The 16,496-nt window shown below is 39.3% G+C and overlaps 1 protein-coding gene across 6 annotated transcripts in view; it reads left to right on the top strand.

The window, feature by feature from the left end:
• DPF3 (double PHD fingers 3) overlaps positions 1-16,496 on the top strand; it is a 207,794-nt gene that overhangs the window by 129,467 nt on the left and 61,831 nt on the right. For 4 of the 6 annotated variants that reach the window (XR_010389401.1, XM_064512544.1, XM_026095662.2 and 1 more), the window contains exons 5-7: positions 2,608-2,703; positions 3,742-3,780; positions 7,430-7,508. Coding sequence is in view for 4 of the 6 variants with exons in the window: in XM_064512544.1 (XP_064368614.1) it covers positions 2,608-2,703; positions 3,742-3,780; positions 7,430-7,508 (214 nt within the window). In the remaining 2 variants the exon portion in view is untranslated. The remainder of the gene's footprint in view (positions 1-2,607; positions 2,704-3,741; positions 3,781-7,429; positions 7,509-16,496) is intronic. The other 2 variants (XR_010389402.1, XM_026095663.2) reach the window with 1 other exon arrangement.

Raw genomic sequence — 16,496 nt, 5'->3', positions numbered from 1 at the left:
AGACTTCAGAGACAGTGGAATTGACAGAAGTCTTGGCACTTCTGCGTTACAGAGCAGGGGGCATAACAGTGTTCAGAGAGTTTTCAGCTAAACTGTCTGTGACCTGTCATATAGATGCTAGTTTCATCAGAATGGACACAAAAGGCATGTCTTGCTGTTGTTTCTTATGCAAGCACAGTGTAGCTGGATTCAGTCTAATACGAAAGTGTTTGCTGAAGCCTTTACCAGTGGCCAGCTTTCAGCATACACTTTGTTATCCGACAGCAAGAGGGTACCAGATCAAAATCTTGTTCAGTGCTTTTTGTCCTTAGGATGAATAAGAGAATGCAAATCTCCCTTTTGTTCCGTTGCATGCTCTTCTACGTCATAACTTGAAAGGGCCCAGCTTCAGTGGTGGTGAGAAGGAGCAGGTGGAATAGATATAGTTGTAATTCCTGCCTCAGTGCCAGCCACATACCACCATCTAAACTCACATTATGTGTCAGGAGAAGACTTGGTGCTTAGCTGTACTGGAGTACATTGAGCTGGGAAATTGTTTTAGAAGACAGAATTGGAATATAAGAGATATTTTGGCAAAAAGGGTAAGGTTGACTCTGTTAAATAGTTGTACTCGTCAGGATCTGGTATGGAGTGTTTTTTTAATGGAGCTGAAGGTTTGACTGCAGTAAATGCATATCGAAACTGTGCCTCCATTATTTGCTGGAAAAAGGCTTTTGACCATGCATCAAAAAGGCTCTGCCACTTCTCTCAAGAAGTAAAGCCATTACCCCAGCAGTGTCACCAGACTCACACTTGGTTACTTCTCCTTTTCTTAAATTGATGCTACAATTTAAACTAGAGAAGGTGATCTGTAGCGTTTCTTTTAAATGCTTGTGTACTATTATTGATATAAACTAGTACCTTCCTCCCACCTAAGATGTAGTTGTGGCCTTCTCTGTTTTGGAGATACATGAAGATGTGAAGCACTGTGAAAATGTAAACTCTTATCAGGAAGGTTGCATATTTTCTTACATAACATCCTCGTGTGCAACACTTTCTGGGTGCTCCTGCTGTCTAAGATGAAGCCTGACCAAACTATGTAATTGCATAAATTTTGAAGGAACATTTTATGTATGTGGAAATAGAACTTGCTTAACTTTTACCTCCTCTGGTATTTAAAATGATGTGAAATTAGATTTCATGATGGTCTGACCCCATTAATAGCCTCCTGAGATTTAAAAATAAAAGGTGCAAAAACTGGACAGAGACTTGGTCCTCTACCATGTTCTAAAAATTATTTGCACTTTTTAAAGGGACACTGTCCAATGTTTGTCTTAAAACTTTAGCTGATAAAATGAGAATAAACTTGTAGGGCCCGTCTTCCAAATTCAGGCTTTTTTGTTTTTAGTAAAATTTATGTTTTATTCATTTCCACAAATCCAGGATTCAGTGCTTGAGGTAGGTAGTAGACAAACCCACTGTGATTTGCTCCTTTCCCCCCTCTACTGCATCTCGTAACAGCTGTTAACCAGAAATTATATAGAAGAGTCAAATACTGGAAAAGATTTAAAACCTCCCTATCCGTTTTAAGATACTGATTTGAATCCGCATCATGGCTGAATGTTGTTGTCATTTAAATGGCTGGTGACGTGGCAAAAACGTTAGTGATTCCAGACTAGACGCTTAGGAAATGGTGCTCACCTCATGAATGGCAGGAGTGGCTGGGACCCTGTTCTGTATTTCCAACAGAGGTGTCAAGGATTGAGGGAAGCTCAACAGGACTTCTTTCCACATTAGTGTCGTGATGGTTTGTCTTGCCTTTGTCCATGCTATATCTGATTTATGCATGTTTTCAGGGCTGCTAGCCTTGATTTCATTCTCTAGAGGTTACATTTGTGAGATCAAGGTGAAATTCCCTGTGAGATGTGAGATGATGAATTATTATTATTTTCATTTTTATTCCTATTAAATAATTAATTGGAGGAACTATTATTGTTCCTATTAACTTCAGAGAGACCTGTCCTTCCTCTGCATCCTCATGCACTAAGACCCCTTCTTCCAGATTGCAGAGATGTGTTTTGGGTAAGCCCCAAAAGCTGTTACTGTCTAGATTTGCTAAAAATGCTAGAATATACGGAGGAATTGTCACTATTTTTGCTAAAGAGATAAAATTCTGAGCTGCCAACTGAAAAAATCCTGATTTCTGTCTTCTAAAAGTGCATTCTCAACATTAGAGGAAAATGAAACAATTTAAGGTGCAAGAAGCAAATCCAAGATCATGCAGAGAGTTTCCCAAACAAGGCCTGCATTAATGCAGACTAACACCTGTGTGGCCTGGTATATCAGTGCTCAGTGATGCCACTAAGGTATTTCTTAGGAACTTTTTTTCCTTAGTTGTCTGATACCAGTGGTATTTCTTAATAAGAACTCCCTGGAGAACTGAGGGTGGAAGGGAAAGCAAATTTTGCTTTAATGGAAAGAAAAAGGAGTTCTGGGATCTGATTTGGCATTATATCATTAATCAACTGTAATTTAATAACCCGCAGTCTCTGTGGTAAAGAGCAGCAGTTGGTTGTATTTGGTCATCTTCTTTTCTTCTAAACATTCCTGTTTATTGTTCAACCACAGAGGGTTTTAGAAAATGATGAAAATGCAGATGAAGTGAATGAGGAAGAGGATTTGGAAGAAGATATCCCGAAACGAAAGAACAGGCCCAGAGGACGGGTAGGTGAATAGAGTACTGGAATGGAAAGGAAGGAAGCAAACATCTGCTTTCTAGGATATATTTTTCACATATATGGCACATACAAAGTGTATATCTGTGGATATATGATGGTGATACCTCTTTGGTAATTTTAAGGGTACAGTTAAAGATTTTTTATATATTTTCAGTTTGTTTTTGCTAATTACCAAGAAAAAAGACTATTGGTAGAGTGAAAAGATGGAGTAAATTTATTAGAGTGATGTACTTATAATTTTAATGTAAACTGTAATAGTTATGATGAAATCCTGCTATTACAATACTCTTACTTTGAAACAACATTTACTAATTACAAAAAAGAAACAGTCAATTCAGGCACAAGAGCCAAATAATATTAATAAAGGTAACTTAAACTGTCTTAATATGTTTTGCAGCTTTCCCCAAGGTAGCGCATTGTGGCTGACACTTTGGCCCTCTTGAAACCCATGAAAAATTTCCAATTTGATTAAAATGGGCAAGATTTTATCCTTAAGGGAGTCCATATCCCTTCTCTTACCTAAAATGTCTTACAATTTCAGCAGGGAGTCAGCTAAATAATGAGGCCAATGTTTTAAAACTTGGAATCGACGTTTTCAATTGTGGCCCTTAAACTAGACATCTACATAGAAGTGAGCACAGTTCTAAGAAGTTTTGAACATTTTCATCTCTCTTTGGCTCCAGTGGGCGCTGCAGGGGCACAGGAGCTCTAGAAGTGCCTTTTGATGTTTGTAGGAGTCAAGCAAGAAGGGCCACATTTTAGGCCAAATGAGCAGGATATAATAGCTTTTGAATAAGAGAGAGGCATGAAACCACATTGAATACTTGCAATGTACTTATGCATCAGACCTTCTCTTTTGGTTTCTTCTGTCGTTGTGTTGTTTCAGTTTTCTGCTCCTGTTTATTTTGGAGCTTAAGTCCTTTAATATAAGATCAAAGCACTTTAATAACTGGATAAGTATATATTTCACCTTCCTTATTCTCAAAATCACCTGAACCAGTTTCTTTCTTTCTTTCTTTCTTAGCCAAAGACCCCCACCTGGAAAAAAATTTTCCAGAAAAATGTAAGTTTCAGAAAGTTTGTATGAACCAGTAACCAAAACTAGGAGTTAGAATTGATACATGCACACAAGCTTAACTGTAGCTGTCAACTAATATTCCAGCTTAACAACTCTTTTCTAATTAATTGCTCTCACATAAATTGGGCATGCTGGTCAGAGTGAGTGAAAGAGTGAATAGAAAAAAGGAATATACTACTCAGAAGAAGAGAAATAGCTGTATCATATATTCCAGGGCTTTACAGACAAAGTCTTGAACTTATTGTTATGTGCAAAATTGTACTCTCCTATTCAGGAAACTACTTTAGAGTAACTCTACTGCTTTTTCTCTGCTACTGTAAGGAAAGGAGTTGGAGGGGGCTAGGGGTCCCATTGATTTAGAAGTCCAAATTTACATGATGTTTTCTGCCTTAGACTGACCACCTATTAAGTACAGGAACAGCAGAATCTCTTGCCTTTTCTTGCAACTAACTCCTGCTCTGCTAGTGCCGTGACTCCATACAGTGCAAAAAAGAGAAGTTTGAAGAGTGCCAAATACTTTGAGCAATTTTCTTTTTTATTTGATGGCATCAATAACCATAGTGAAAAGTGGTATGAATTAGAATTTCAAAATCAGGCCAGATTCCGTAGCTGCTGAAGACTGGTAAGCCTGAATCAAAGTCTGAATTGCATCTGGTCACAAGTATTTTGCCACTCTTCAAGCAGCCCTTGTCTAATATGAGTCTGACCCAGTGTGGGAATCAGGACCCAGGATTTGAAACTAGGGGATGTGAAACCTGGGCAGCACCTTGTTTCTGGGGAGGAATCGGTCAGGATATTTTTAGAGAATAGTAGAGGGGAAGAACATGCATAGGAAACTAGATCCTGCGGAGTGTGGCCTTTGGGGATTTGGAGAACGAATGAGAAGGACTGACAGCATTGATGCAGGATTAGTGCAGCGGAATTACTGCTCTGGGCATTCCAAATTTCACATGCCCCTTCCTTTTCCTACAGCATGATTTTATTTTTAATCCTGGACTTCTCCATCTGCCCCTCTGGCTACTCTCTCCCTGGCTGCTTCAGTACTGCTTCAGGGCTGCAGTGCCATGGCTTCTAGGTCTCATACATCAAGTCTCTTAGTCTTTGCTGCATCACATCAGGAGAATGAAGGCAGCTGTGGATGACTGAATTCAACAGACTAGAGTGCTGACAGCAAGCAAGCAGCACTCAATTTAGTGCCTTTGCGGCAGCTGCTAAGTTTGCTACCACCTCAAGGCTAGCCCAGAAATCATGGGAGCATTAGGAAGGACACTGAAGGCCAAAGAGATGAATTTACGAAAGGAGCTTTTTAGTATCTTTGCTGGACAGGGAAAAATTGGTAGGAGCTAGGAGAGAGCTCTTCACTAGGAGATACAAGAGGAATGCAGCCGCACCTGTACAGATTGTGTACTCGTCAGCTGAATACCCCGTGGGACATTTTCAAAGGCACTAAAGACATTTAGGAACCCAACTCCCATTGAAAGTCACTGACTTGAAAAATCTCCTCCTCTGTGTTCAGTGCATGAAAAAGTGTATTTGACATGTGGTCATGACATGAATACAGTACCCTTGCATTTCTGTAGAGAACGGTTTGAAGGGAAACAGCTGGCTGTAAGACTAGCGAAACTCTGAGCAACAGACCTTAAATTACCACCCTATTCTGAAAGGTGTCTATGTAAAAATAGTACCTTCTTACTCAACAAATCTGTTCTCAGTGTGTAAACAGTCAGACCTCCTGATTAGTGACAAAAATAAGATTTTACAGTTTTTTCACAGCTCCAAAGAGCCAGTGCAGCCTGATAGAGTAGGGAAATTGGATCCTAGTGCTGGTACCGGCAGAAATATTTATTGTGTCAATCACTTGCCTTTGTGAAGAGTCTCTGGTGAGCTGAGAGCTGTACAGGAGCAGCCAGGGACCTGAATTTGGCTTGCAGAACATTTTGCAGTATTGAGGGAAGAAAGGAACTAGCCCAGGACTGATCTCACAGCCCAAAGTGGGCTTACAGAGCTGGCAGTCAGAAAGAAAATATTGCAGACTAGTAAACTGATTTTGTGTGATACAGTAAGTAATGTGGCTTCCACCAAACAATTGTTGCTGGGTCCTTTTCCAGCATGAAACTGCTTTTCAGTTCACCCTTGCAAACCTCACTTTGGATGTGTGTGCTGATCTGCACTGAGCTCTTTGCAGAGCTATCCTTGCCATACCTAATAGTATTTACTCCATCCAGACAATGGCAGATCCATGTCTTTCCTTTGGGACTGTGATAAGAGTTAGACCCGAGCAATCCCAGGGAAATAACATGTGAAGTTTTTATAAATCCCTATTTTGGTAGACTCAGTGGTAGGCCAGTGTAAAACTATTTCTTGTTCCTTCACTTTAGATGTATGGTGGAATGCAGCTCAAATAGTGCTAGTGCAGTGCCAAATCCATAGAAGGGAGACAGAGCTTATATGACCCTTTTGTACCTGGAGGACTAATATTCTGAGAATTTCTGCATCTTTTCTGGCTTTACTTGGTGAAGCTCTGTCCCTTTCTTATTTTCACATGTAAAAGCTCAAAGGACTTGAGTCAGGCAGCCTTTTTTAGGGAGAGAGGCATCAACAATTTATCAACAAAAACAGCAGAAACAATTTGGTTGCTTTTGCCTGGGAACAGAGTAGCTTGCAGAATTATTAAAGGGCTACCTAGCCATCCATCTCCAGATCACTTGCTGAAATGAAGATCTACTCTGAAATTATTGTCATCTACAGACTGTACATTAACTAAAGTGAAATAATTGAAGACCCATACTCAGTTCCCAGTTCCACATCACAGCCACTACTGTTAGACTGGTACTAACTGTCCCCTTGTTGCCATCTCAACTGAGAAGGGTCAGAACCAAGGGGCTTTGGTGCTGAATTCTACTCCTACCCCTGGAGCTCAGGACAGAGCAGTGTGTGCTATGGACAAGCAGAGGTTTTTAGTTCCAAGACTGTCATGTTGGTATGTTTTAGGAACATAGAATTATAAAGGGACCTTTCTGGGTAATTCCAGTTCTCCGCTTTTGCAGGTAGCCATGTTACCTAATCTTTTTCACTAATTCACCAAAGCTCCACTTTATAATTAACCATGTTATCTTTGTCCCTACTAGAAGGCAATTTCAAAACCTTGCTTTTTAGCTAGAAAACAAAACAAAACCAAACCCCAAAATAAAAAAGCAACCCTCCCTTTAGAAATACTAAAGCAAATAATTTTAATTCTGTTCTATTTGAGGCCTGTTTTCTGGATGATTTAAGGGCTATATTTATCCTCGGCCACCTGTTCATCTGTCCATTCATTCATATTCAGTAATAAAAGTATTTGAACATCTTCAGAAATGAATGTGTGATGATACTTCTACTGAATGCATGCTGGCAGTGACCTACTGCTATGGATGAACAGTTTGGTTTATCTGTGGAGGGGATCTCTGCTGCATTGCAAGGTCCATTAACATAGTGCATATCTTAGGAGATGAAGGGTCAAGCCCCCTCCTGGCATACCTGTGTGGAAGCTGAGGATTTGTTTAGTCTATATTTCACATTTTTCATAGAAGGGTAAGGGGCACCAAGAGACCTGAGGGGCAGTGGTATAATGTTAACATTCTTCTTGTCCTTGCAGGCTCGGGGCTCTGGAGGTGGCAGGAGACGAAATGATGCTGCCTCCCAGGATGATCATGACAAACCCTATGTTTGTGACAGTAAGTAGCAGCCAGACAACTGACTCTGCTTCAAGCCTGGTACTACCAGCTCGGTGCACTCAGGGCTTCATCTTTTCCTTTCCAGCAAAGTGTTCTGCTGCTCTCTGACTTGCATGTTTGCCAGCTGCTGCTGCTGCTGCTCTTGGTGTTTTTGCATGAAGGAAATAAAATTAAGTCCTCAGCAAGACTCCACTTCCCTTTGCACTATGATAAATCATCTCTTTTATTTTCTTTCTCTCTCTCCTTCTCTTTTTCTGGCTTCTCTGCCTTTTATCTTCCTTTTCCCCATGTAAGATTCACCCTCTATTTCTTTCTCTGTTTCAGATAGTTACAAACAAAAGCATAACTCAAAAATCTCCGATAAAGGTACTTCACCCTTGTTGTATCTCTTCATATATTTGGTGATTCTCTTTCCTTCAATCCTTTTAAAGTCTCACCGGGCTAAATTTTGAAGGTCTTATTCTTATCCTTCACTCAGAAAGGACCCTTATGGCATCATCAGGAGTTGAGCCCTCCTAAGAAGCAAACACAACTGGAATGCATGGTTTTGACACTTGTTCTCTTTGAAAGTGGCCCTGCTGTTGTCATCTTGCAGTGGCACTGCTTGTGAAGTAGTGTATTGCCCAAACAGAAATAGGGTACCGGAGTCCAACTATAAGGAGGGAGCCCAGGAGTTGGTACAGAATGTGTTTTTTTACAATCTAGTCCTTCGTACTTTTCTTCTTCTTTTGATATTCTTTTTCACTTCATTATTTTGTTTCTGTGAGGGGCACTTATCTTACCCACATGCTATTGAGGTATCCCACCTTAACCTTAACCTCCCACCTTAACACCACCTAAGGTAGTGTGTATGTGCAATTGTAATTTGTGCTACTGAGTACCTTCTATCTTACAAGACAGCAAAGTAACAAAAGTCAGTAGAAGTAGGAGACTAGTAGGAGGTCTTCACTTCTGTGGTCCAAAAATGTTTGGTGGTTTTGAGGACAATTAGAACTCCCCATTCTTCACTGTCTACCCTTCTTGCAATATTTCTGACCTTAAAAGACCAACCATTACTATATCGATCTATGGTATTTCCTGCCTATTTTTAAAAATATGAAGAAGTATGGATCATGCATGGTAAATGAAAGCTATATTCCATGTGGTCAAATCATATTCTTTTGTGGTGAGACCAGGTGACCCTGTGACCCTGTGTACAGTGATGGACACACTGGCTGTCATACTTCAGCAAGATGAATATTCTAAGGACTACTGACAATAAGTAGAAACGGAAAGACTTGCGCATGAATAGGAGTGTCTGAACACATGATCAAGGAAGGAGAGCTCTTTAAGATGTGAGGAGTCAGGAGACTTCTACTGTAGTTAAATACCTGTTCTTGTGCACTGAAAGAATTAAGATGTGTCTTCTAAGACTTATGTAGGAACCTACTATGCATCTTCTTGTTGAAATCCGTAGCTTTTCTGTGCTGGTATATGCATGACTGTCCTTATCCCTTTTCTGAAGCATCCTTCTAAATCCGAAGATACTTGTCAGTGGTGTAGTCATTTTGAACATAATGACTCTTTATTGTCTGAGCTTACTCTGCTTTTAAATCTTATAGAAACCTCACAACATGTATTAGTAGTGATGTGCACACAGTAGATAAAACAGCTAAGATATTGAAAGAGGCAGCAGAAATCTGAGGTGAGAAATCTGAGTAAGGTTCTGGCACATAGTTGTACTCGTGGAATTTTGCCTTGGCTTACATTTTGAAGCGTACATTTCCTATTTGGTTTTGGAAAAAAAAATCCTATTCCATCTGGCTGATATCTTTCATTTTTAAGAAACATATAGTCAGAGAGTCATAAGAAATTTTGGAATTCGGTGACTCCTCCTTTTCCAGTGTAGATGGCTGAGAGAAAGGTTATGTGGTAGCAGAACTCTTTTACCTTGCTGTGGAGCAGAAGGAGAGAGCTGTCCCAATTGTAGTGCCATCACCCTGAAATAACATCCTGCCCTCGTTAACTTTCTTTAGAAATATTACATACAACTCATTGTTAATAACCAGCTTGTTCAGTTGAGGTGTCTTTCCTGCTTGGGTCATCAGTAGCCCATTAAAAGTTTTCTTGAATCTGTCTTTAATTTGGAATTATTTGATAGATATTTTTTATAGGTAAATGTCTAATTATGGTAGGTTAGAAATATGTTTTGCAGTACAGTGTGCAGATGTTTTGAGCAGACAGCTTACTTTTGGGTGGAAGCATGCAGGTCAAAAATTTTGAATGTGTTTCCTGTTTGGGAGAACATTATTCCTAGAATCACATTAGTAGTATGAATAATGACCTTAATGGGCTGACACTTTACTTTTTCTGTATATTCTTAGTTTACTTCCAGGTTGCTTTTTTCTGCATGTATTCTGATATTTGTGTTTGGAAAATGGCCACAGAGAGGGTACAAGCACATCTAAAACAAATTAATTTTGTTATTTAACTGTATAGTCACAAAAAGTGATTTTGGTAAAGAACTACTCCACTCTTTTTTCATAGTTGTACATTCATATGTATAGGAAACAAGAATACCAGTAATCAGTAGCTTTCATCCATATGTGAAACACCTAGTCTGTGTGTCAGTAAGATGATGAAAGAGCAGCACCAAGCCTCCATGCCTTCACCACCACCTTCTTCCTTGCTGACACTGCCCCTTGTGTTAGAAGATGGCAAAGTTATTCCTGAAAAGGCCTGTCTGTGTTGGATCAGGCAATCAGCTATAAACCAATAATAAACATGGTCCCAGTATTCAAACTGACTGGAAATATGGAATGTCTATGCTGAAGAAGGTTTTGAAAGGTCAAAATTTTGTGTTACCCTGTCTTGTTAAGAAAAGGTGAGATCTCTGTTTATTTTCTTGTTTTGCGGAATGAAGTATTCTGAAATACTGCAGTTGATTTTATTGAGCATGTAGTGTATCAGAAGTTTAGAATGAAATATTTGGCTAAGTTGTCATTCAGAGCATAAATGAAATTGCTAACATAATCATGAAATGTTTTGATTTCATCAGATAAGCAAGTGGAAAACTGGTTGGTCATATTTTCAAGGAGTTCCATTGAACAGTGTTGTGCCTTGAGCTCTCTTGGGAAAAAGCTTGATAATGAAAGTGGCAGAAAAGCATGGTGTGAGATGGATATAGACAACAAATGGTACCACAGCAGAATTGATCAGCCGCTGTATCAGAGCAGGTGTAAATGAATGCTTGTTTGAATGTGTGGCTAGGAGATAGAGCAGGTGCCTGAAAGGTTGGTGAAAAGTAGTCCTGAGGAGCAAAGCAAAGCCTGTGATGTCAAGCAAGAAAAGTTAAAGATACTTCATTTCAGCTGTTCAAGATAAACTGGGCATGTGATTTTAGAGGAGGGGCAGAGTGAATGAATGTATGAATACCTACATATGTAACAGGAATTGATGTCATGTGGTTGTCAAATGGTCAGCTGGTGAACCATCAGACAGAGTGGTCCTACCACAGAAGTCTTCTTAGAAACTGTTTTATTATTTTTGTATTGTTTACTATATATTGTTTGCCAGCTTTGGAAAACATAAAATTTTTCTGAAGTTTTATCCAGAAACTTGTATTCTTGTATAAAAATTGCAACCAATTGTAGCACCTGAGCTTCTTGACTCTGGACGTCTACATCTTCCTTCAGCCAGAATGGTTCATTTGTGCCGAATCTCTACAAGTTATTAACTTTCTTGCTGTCCATCCTCATTTGTATGCTTTCATTCTTCTCTTGTTCCCTTTGTAACTTACCCACATACATTCTTACTCCCCTCTTTGTTTTCTGTCCCTCCATCTATGGAAGATTTCCCTTACTCATCTCTGAAAGGAGTTGTTTCTTTCTCTCTTTTCCTTTTACCTATATGTCCTTGTCTCCTTTTAGTCTTATTCCTGTATAAATTGCAATTTTAGCATAACAACTTACTTCCATATCATATACTTTATTCGTAGTCCTTCTGAGGCTGAGGTATGCATTCAGGTCCATTCTCTGTGCAAAATGAGAATTGACTGAAACCTTCTTATGATCTCTGCTGGACCAGGGACTAATACAACCTTGCATATACCGAGAGACACTGATTCTGCGGTCTTTTGTAGAAGCTGGTTCTGTTGTCAAGAAATCTTCATTTTTAGGTTTCTCCAAATATTTAACCTGAATTTTCTCTGCTGCAGTCTAAGACCAGCACTTCTTGCTCTCTTCTTAGTGGATAACAATGTCCTTTTCCCATGTCTGAAAACAGTTGTAGCTTCTTTCAGCTGTGTTTTCTTCAGATCTGTTTCTAAGCTTGTTTCTTTTCTCTGAAAAATCTCCAGAGGGTCTCATTTAAACAGCAGTGGCCAAAACTAAACAGAACATGCTGTTCTGAGACTAGAACCAGCTGAGAAGAAAGAAAAATGACTGATGTATCTACATGTAACTTCTTTTTATCTATAGAACTTGGATTTTTGCAACTTGCTATGATATATGTTTATAAGAGGTACAGAGATGACTGGCCTATTAGGTCATTTTGCAACCCCATTTTCAGTGCAAGACGCTCCTCCCCAATGCTGTTTCTTATGTTTTGATGGCAAAGTAGTTTTAATCCTGTCCACCATGTGAGTCCATATTTGATGTACCATTTGCTGTAACTTCTTGTTCCTTCCCTCTTCAATCTGTTTCTACTCAGGCTGATTATCTATCATCATTAGTTTCCTCACTGTACTGCTTTGTCCTGTTTGTACTATGTTTTTTTTATCTTTACTAGATGTCTTACTAATATTTACTAATAATGTTACTGTTTGGAAGAATTCTTTGATTAATCAAGCTTGTATGATATATTTATATTATTTTTCCAATATTTTCTCCAACAATTAGCTCTCTGCATGTTTGATTTTTTTCACTCTCTAGCCACCCACCCTTGAAACCAATCATTAAAATAGAGGCAAGCATTAGGCCCAAAAGGCACTCTTTCAGGTGCTTGAAGATGCAGAAAGGTGCCTTGTGAAGTTTTCATAAGATTAGGCTCCTAATTCTCGCAGATTTCAGCTGGAGGTAGGCTCCTGAACTGTTTTCCATGAATATCCCACTAAGTGCCTATCTACTTGTATTGTGCCTACAGATCGTACAAGGCTTGGTCCCTAGGGCCCTACTTTGAACTTGACTTTGAACTAATAATATTACTCAGAACTTTTTTTTTGTTTTAAAAAATGTTTGACCCTACATTCAAATCATTACAGCTTAAAACATGCCCCTGATGTTTCTGTGAATTCATCATCCAGCAGGGTATTGAAATTTCATAATTTCAAGGTTCATTTTTTCTTCTCCATTGCCTTTCTCCACTAAACATATCTTAGGCTCTGTAAATAAAAGGCTGAAATCTTCAGGTAGTTTAAAGGATTTAAGATGAACAGATTCCACTGAATTTCAGTGGGAAATGAGGATCTAGCTCTTTTAGGTTCCTTTGAAAATCCCAGTTACATGGGATGGTGTTCTAGCATAACTTGCTTAATGTAATTCCTTGTGCCTTCTTCTTTAGGAAATACTTTCCTTTATATGTTTCCAAAGTGACTGCTTTAATAATTACCTTAGTGATGTCTCCTGCCTTCTTTCTCTACTCCTTCAAATATCCTGCCATAGTCATTTTAACAAACATCTCATTGATTCTTTGGGAGATTTGCTGGAGTATGAAAGGTCTGCAAGATAAATCATGATGTAGGTTGCTTTTTACCCATTCTCTTAAACTTAATCTGATGTCTTAATTCTCACAGATATTAGGAATGAGTCCACTACTATTACTGTTTCTTCTTAGGGCAGACCTTTGGTTAAATATCACTGTGAAAATCTGATTTGAAAATGCTTTGAATATAGCAATATGTTTTTACACGCTTCTCATAAATCTCTACCATGACTTCAGCTTCCTTTTAAACTATTAGCAGTATAAGCCCTAAATCGTCTCCTGGTATTATCCTTTCTAGTGAATCCCTAAGTAGTTAATAAGCAATAAGATCTAGAATAAGGTGATTGTACAGATGAACCCAACAAACAGCTCTCCCACCATATCTGCTATAGTGTGTATTGATTACTGCACTGTTGGTAGAGAAGCCACCATTAAAGATTAAAGAGGCAAGAACACTCAACACTATTTTATATTGATTAGCATAGGTCTGGAGTGGGCACATGGTAAGAGGGCAGACAGAACTGGCTTATAGTTGACCATGTTCTGTTCGTACAGAGTACCTGTTTCCTCTTTTGCTCCTGCCCACAATTCATTTATTAAAATGTAGACATACATAGTGTTACTGACCTGTGCGTGTTTTGTTCGAGAGTTCAACGTCCTTGTGATCTTAATAAAGCAAGTGGATTCTGGGACTTGTTCCTCTGGGGACAGTGAAACAAAGACTATTTACTATCTACAGAAAAACCTGTAAGAAATAGGTTACCAAATAGCTGCTCTGATAAAAGAGGTGTGTAAAATGACAGTACTGATCAACAAGGGGCAAATGTAATGCCTTTCCCATCAATGGATGTCAAAATACAGTGTATTAAAATCTGAGATGTCTAGAAGTGCCAGAGACTGGGCATGACTGTTGTAATAATGGTGATTATGTTACCAAACCAGTGCAAAACAAGGAATGTTTTTTTTGGAGTGGAGTGAATGGTGCGACAGGAAGATAACTTTGAGGAATGACTGCCTGCCAGTAGTTAACTTAAGCTTTAACATTTGATACAGTCCAGCTGAGAAGAAAGAACAGGAGGCAAAGGAGAAAAGAGAAGACAATGAGGGGGCAAGATTCAGTGAAAAAAAATGGATATACTCCCCCAATTTCCTGTTTCCACTAAAAACATGGATTGCTTCCTTCTGTCTCATACTGGTGACAGATTGTGCAAAATATATGGGGAGAGCTGGCTGGAACATAGCTCGCAGCCTGCCAAGGACCAAATGTGTAACAATTTCAAAATGACAGCAACACAGCCATTAAATATTTGATGAGGAAGTCTTTTAAGTCATAGATTTCAGACCTCCTTTTAAAGCAGGGGAAGTATTTTATATTAACTTTACTCATAGGAAATGTAAACAGAGAGAGAGGAATTTGCTTATCCAAAGAGTTGCAGGTGGTTACAGGCCAGAACTTAGAATAGAACTTTCTTTTATGAAGCAGCCTGTGCATGTGATTAAACTGCCTGCAGATTAGGTTTTTTTCCCCAAACATGGATGTGTACCTTCTTCGTTTCAATCTTCAGATTGGAAGGAATTTACGGGTCATCACAGGAGAGTGTCCGGTGGCCTAACAGAATCTTCCCCTCCTCCCCATTTGTGATGTTTGATCTGCACTGCTTTATCACTGCTTATTTACCCAGCCTGTTCCTAAAATGGCATTCACATCAGGTTAGAGCAAAATATACCCTTTAAAGGCAGGAGGAATTGGAGTGGGTCACATCCTATAGACTCCTGCTGTTTTCATTGGGCTTGGCTACCTAATTAAAGATCAAGTCAACTTCCCAGTGTTGAGAATCAGGATGAAATCTACCACATGCAAAGATGCTGAGCCTATCCAGCAAGGAAAATTAAAGATACAAAAAGGCAAAGCTACTGAAAGAAAGGCAGAGCCACCCAGCAAAGTCCATGAAAGGCATACTCTCACTTACTATGTGCGAGCTGCATAGTGTTGAACATAATCACCAGCATACTTTTCAAACTGGGTGAACCAGTTCTCCTTATGCTTTTGTCAGCTTGCAGAATGAGAAAGATGTGGTGTGTGCACCGGTTTGGATATTGAGAACTCATGAATTCTAATCCTGGTAATGACAAAGGATTACTGTGTGGGCAAGTCACTTAGCCCCTCTGTGGTTCTCTTTTTTCAGCAGTGAGATGAGGGTAATATTTTCCACTTAGGAATGTGGGTGAGGATTAATTAATGTTTGAGAAGCCAGTCTTGCAGTGGGAAGAGTTATATAAGAGCTAAGTGTTTATTAATGAGCACCCTTTTATAGAAACTACTTCTTACCACAGTGATATGGTAGATTAAGAAAATGTGCTCTATCTGGACAATAAGAGATTAGGGTGAATTTGGGAAGATTCCAATCTATTGGAGAAACCCTGAAGTTCTGACTTAGTTTTTATTCTAGCAAACTCTCTCTGAAGCCAGTGGTTCTTTTGCCCAATTAAAATCATGATACCTTTTTGTCCCTACAAAAGTCTTAAGTTGCCCAGGGAATAGGAAATCCCAGCAGTTTCATCTCATGGCATTGCTTAGGACTTTTTTCATAATAGAACATAATTTGAGAGGAGGAAAAGTCTAGACTCCAAGAAAAAAGCTGCTAGAAGCAGCAGATCTTTCATCCACACACCCTACAAAGGATCCATTGCAACTGTGTAAATGAAACTCTTTTGCCTCGACTCTGGCTAAGAAGTCCTCTGACTTCATTTTTAGCCAGGAATGGCTCAGCCTGCTGCCTCCCTTGAAGGCCCTCTGGCCATTTGAGAGAGTTTTGCCAGTAGGAAGGGCTCAGCTGCAGAATTACTGCTGCCTCAGCTTATATCAATACTTGCTATTTTTTTCCTGTTGATCTGGTATATTTTGCTGGAGGAGGGAAAGTCTGCAAACCCACCTGGTTCTATGCCACCATAAACTCTGAAGCTAAAATCCCTGCAGGATCATGTAGGGAGTGGAGGAAAGGCCACAGCCTTAGGACTTTCTGCAGGGAATGCAGGTTTCCTTTTGCGAATTTACGGAGAAAGCTGGATGAGACCTATATTCAAGGACACTATGCTTTTAAAATGTAACAACTGTAGAGCTAGAATTGTGGATATGATTTCAGGTAGTGCTGAAGGTAATAGAGTAAGGTAGATTTTTTAGGAATATTTTTGTTTTGAAATTAAAAACAAATAGGCAACTGGGACTGGGTTTTAGAGTTCATCTGTCTGACTTGGCACCCAAGTTAGCAATAATGCAGAATCAAGATGTATAAGAGGAAGATAGAATTG

Source organism: Dromaius novaehollandiae, chromosome 5 (genome assembly GCF_036370855.1).
Source record: "Dromaius novaehollandiae isolate bDroNov1 chromosome 5, bDroNov1.hap1, whole genome shotgun sequence".
Lineage (NCBI taxonomy): Eukaryota > Metazoa > Chordata > Aves > Casuariiformes > Dromaiidae > Dromaius > Dromaius novaehollandiae.
This window is presented reverse-complemented; position numbering and strand designations above follow the sequence as displayed.